At 34.2% G+C, this 3,362-nt stretch overlaps 1 protein-coding gene across 1 annotated transcript in view; it reads right to left on the bottom strand.

The window, feature by feature from the left end:
• LOC101578148 (centromere protein K) overlaps nt 1-3,362 on the bottom strand; it is a 50,827-nt gene that overhangs the window by 5,613 nt on the left and 41,852 nt on the right. The window contains exon 5 of the mRNA XM_004623208.2: nt 2,730-2,776. Coding sequence (XP_004623265.1) covers nt 2,730-2,776 — 47 coding nt within the window. The remainder of the gene's footprint in view (nt 1-2,729; nt 2,777-3,362) is intronic.

Below are 3,362 nucleotides of genomic sequence, written 5' to 3'. Positions count from 1 at the left end.
CTTGCCAGGCAAGTGCTTATCCTACTTAGTTATCTCTCCAGCTCCTGTATCACAAAATATTAAAGGATGAATTTGACAAAAGATGGGATAAAAATTACAAAATGAGATAAAATTTTGAAGTAGAGAGCTAAATAAATGCAGTTCATAATAGTGCTTATGCACCTGCATTTCAAATAAGTATGTTAAAGAAGTCTACTCTTTCCAAAATTGATTTACAGATTTGTGGCAAGTTCAGTGAAATTTCAACAATCATTTTATGGATTAGAATTAGAAGGTCAACCTTAAAATTGATATGAAAATATAAAAAAAATCTTGAAAAGCATTACAGAGTTAAGAAAACATGATTTTCCAGAAACAAAATAATGTTATTATTTGCCTAAAGATAGAAACATGAAACTAAGGAAGAGAAGTATCTACTCACAGCACAAAATAAAAACAAATGGAATGTCAGAAATAATTACATACAAAACAGTGGTAGCAAACCTATGGTACACATGCCACCATGGGCTGCTTCTATCATTGAAAACTCTGAAAGTTCTGCCATCGTGATAGAGAACAATTCCTTTTTAGCTACAATTTTGTTTTTTGTGGTTTCAGTTACTTGAGGGCAGGTGAGGTCTGAAAATACTATGGAAAATTCCAGAAATATACAATCCATAAATTTTAAAATGTTATGTTGCTCTGCATAGTGTTAGGAAATCTTGCACTGATACACTTCATCTTATTTTCGACATAAATCATGCAATCCAAATGATATATTCACTACCCTGTCAGTTACTTTTCATCTTAGCATTGATGATCACAGTACTGAAATGTTTGTGTTCAAGTAACCTGTTTCACTTAATGACCCCAAAAGAAGTGCTGCTAGCAATTGGAATATGCAAAGAAAAGCATTCAAATGAAAATATAAACATTCTGACTTAATTTAAAAAAAAATCATTCATCCATTCATTCATTTATTCACTCATTCATTTATTCATTCATTCATTCATTCATTCATTCATTCATTCATTCGGTATAGAGTCTCAGTACACAGCTTGGACTTCTGGTGATCCTCCTATCTCAGCCTCTCCAGTGCCTGTTATTGGCATTGAACACGAGACCCTGCACTTGACAGGCAGGCACTTAGTAAAATCTACTAACTATAATTATCAACTTAAGTAGAAGACAGTCTTGAGCAATTGAGAGATCTGATGCTATCTCCAGATGTCACTTTACTCAGAGAATTGAAATGAAAGGTGACTGCTACAAAATCATGTATTTTGTTTTTTTTTTTTTTTTTTTTGTTTTTTTTGTCTTGCTTACTCTTTTTTTTTTCTTTTCAAAGTTTTATTGATAAACATATAGCAATGAGACAGTTTCAAATCAAATCGAAAGTACAGTTTCAACAAATAATACACTGCATACATTCTTCCTAGTGGTTAATTGCTGTACAAGATGCAGACTTGTGATCCTACTTACAAACACCATTAGAAAAAATCATTCTATTCATTAAGAGAAATCATGTATTTTGAATCTGCCAGAGAACTGGTTTCTGGTTGGAAGAAATCTTTCTATATATTTTGACCAGTGGTTTTGGTCAAATGTATTGAAAGGTGAGAGATAGTTGAAAAATACTAGTTTTTCCTTCTCTAACCTTGGAGACATACTTCTCATTTCCATCTGAGACTCCATCAGAATGGCCTTTTCTGTGAATATTTTCTATCTACATTCTATTCAGCATTACACAGGTATTCTCTAAGGAAACAGTGATTCTTTCTAGCACTCCTCTTTTAAGTCACCAAAAGAATTGCCTTAAAAGCTCTCCTTGGGCTGGTGAGATGGCTCAGTGGTCTAAAGCACCTACTTAGAACAAGCTTAGCAAATCACAGGGACCGCTGTTCAATCCCCCAGCACCACATGCCAGCCAGCCCCGCCCCCTGGTGGGCTGAGCTGGCCACACACACACACACACACAAATAAAAAATTAAAAAAAAAAAAAAGCTCTCCTCTTGGCTTTTTTCTACCATAGACTTCAAAATTCTTCAGCTTTTTCCTTTACATAGTTCAAAAAAAACTTCCACATTTTTCAGTATTTGTTATACAGCACCACCCTCAATTCTCAGTATCAACTTTCTGTCAGTCTTTTTGGGCCACTACAACAAAGTAGAGCCACAAATGAACAGCTTACAGAAAATAATACAAGATTAAGGTGCCAGCAGATTTGATGTCTGACAAAGGACCCCTTACTCATCAACAGCGCTTTCTTGCTGTGTTCTCACATGATAGAAGGGAAGAATTCTGGCATCTTCAATCACTCATAAAGCACATTAGTTCCGTTTATGAAGATTCCACCCTTACAACCTAATCAATACCTCCAAATACCATCACACACAGGATTATCAACATGAATATAGGGAAGACACAAATATTTAGTTCATAGCAGAGAGATGTATATTTGTAGCCATTAGCCATGTGTAACCTTTTGTTTATATTATGAAGAGAGGTTAATCAGCTAAGAACTAAACACATGAAGAAGACATGCATACTAACCACTATCATAAGCAGCAGTTCAATGTAAAAATTGACTACAAACTTCTAATCTTTTGGAATACTCAGTTCAAAAAAGAATTAAAATTAAAATAACATGAGTTCAGAATGGTTTTATCCTACTGCCTATGTCAAAAACTAATTTAAAACAGATCTAAATATACAAAACTTAAGGATATTAAAACTCATAAATGACTTACCTCTTGTCTCCCTAATGTTATCAGAACATCTTCTGTCAGAGGAGTTACTAAAAAATAAACAACAAAATTATGCATTAGTTAATTCTCAATAATTCAATTTTATAGTTTTCTAAGGTAATCCTTTTTATCTCCATCTATATATTACAGAACTTCCGCTGAAAATATAATTTAAAAAATTTTTTTCTAGTTGTAGGGATTGAATACAAGGCCTCAGCAAAGAGATACATGCCTAGCCATTTTTACTTTTTATTTTGAGGTAGAGTCTTTCATCACCAGGCTCAGCTAAAATTTGCAATTCTCCTACCTCAGCCTCTCAGATGCTGGGATTACAAGCAATTTTATTTCATCTCTTTTTACATAATCAACTTTATAGACTTTTGTGTAAATTTTACCATATTTATGTATTTTGATTTTAGAGTCCTTTTGCTTTTTCAAGTCCTCAAAAGCAACCTTAATAACTTATGGTGTTGGGCTGGTGAGATGGCTCAGTGGTCTAAAGCACCTACTTAGAACAAGCTTAGCAAATCACAGGGACCGCTGTTCAATCCCCCAGCACCACATGCCAGCCAGCCCCGCCCCCTGGTGGGCTGAGCTGGCCACACACACACACATAAATAAATAAATAAAATTAAA

This window comes from Octodon degus, unplaced genomic scaffold, assembly GCF_000260255.1.
Source record: "Octodon degus isolate 3935 unplaced genomic scaffold, OctDeg1.0 scaffold00001, whole genome shotgun sequence".
Lineage (NCBI taxonomy): Eukaryota > Metazoa > Chordata > Mammalia > Rodentia > Octodontidae > Octodon > Octodon degus.
The sequence above is the reverse complement of the archived record's forward strand: the minus strand, read 5'-3'. Positions and strand labels throughout refer to the sequence as shown.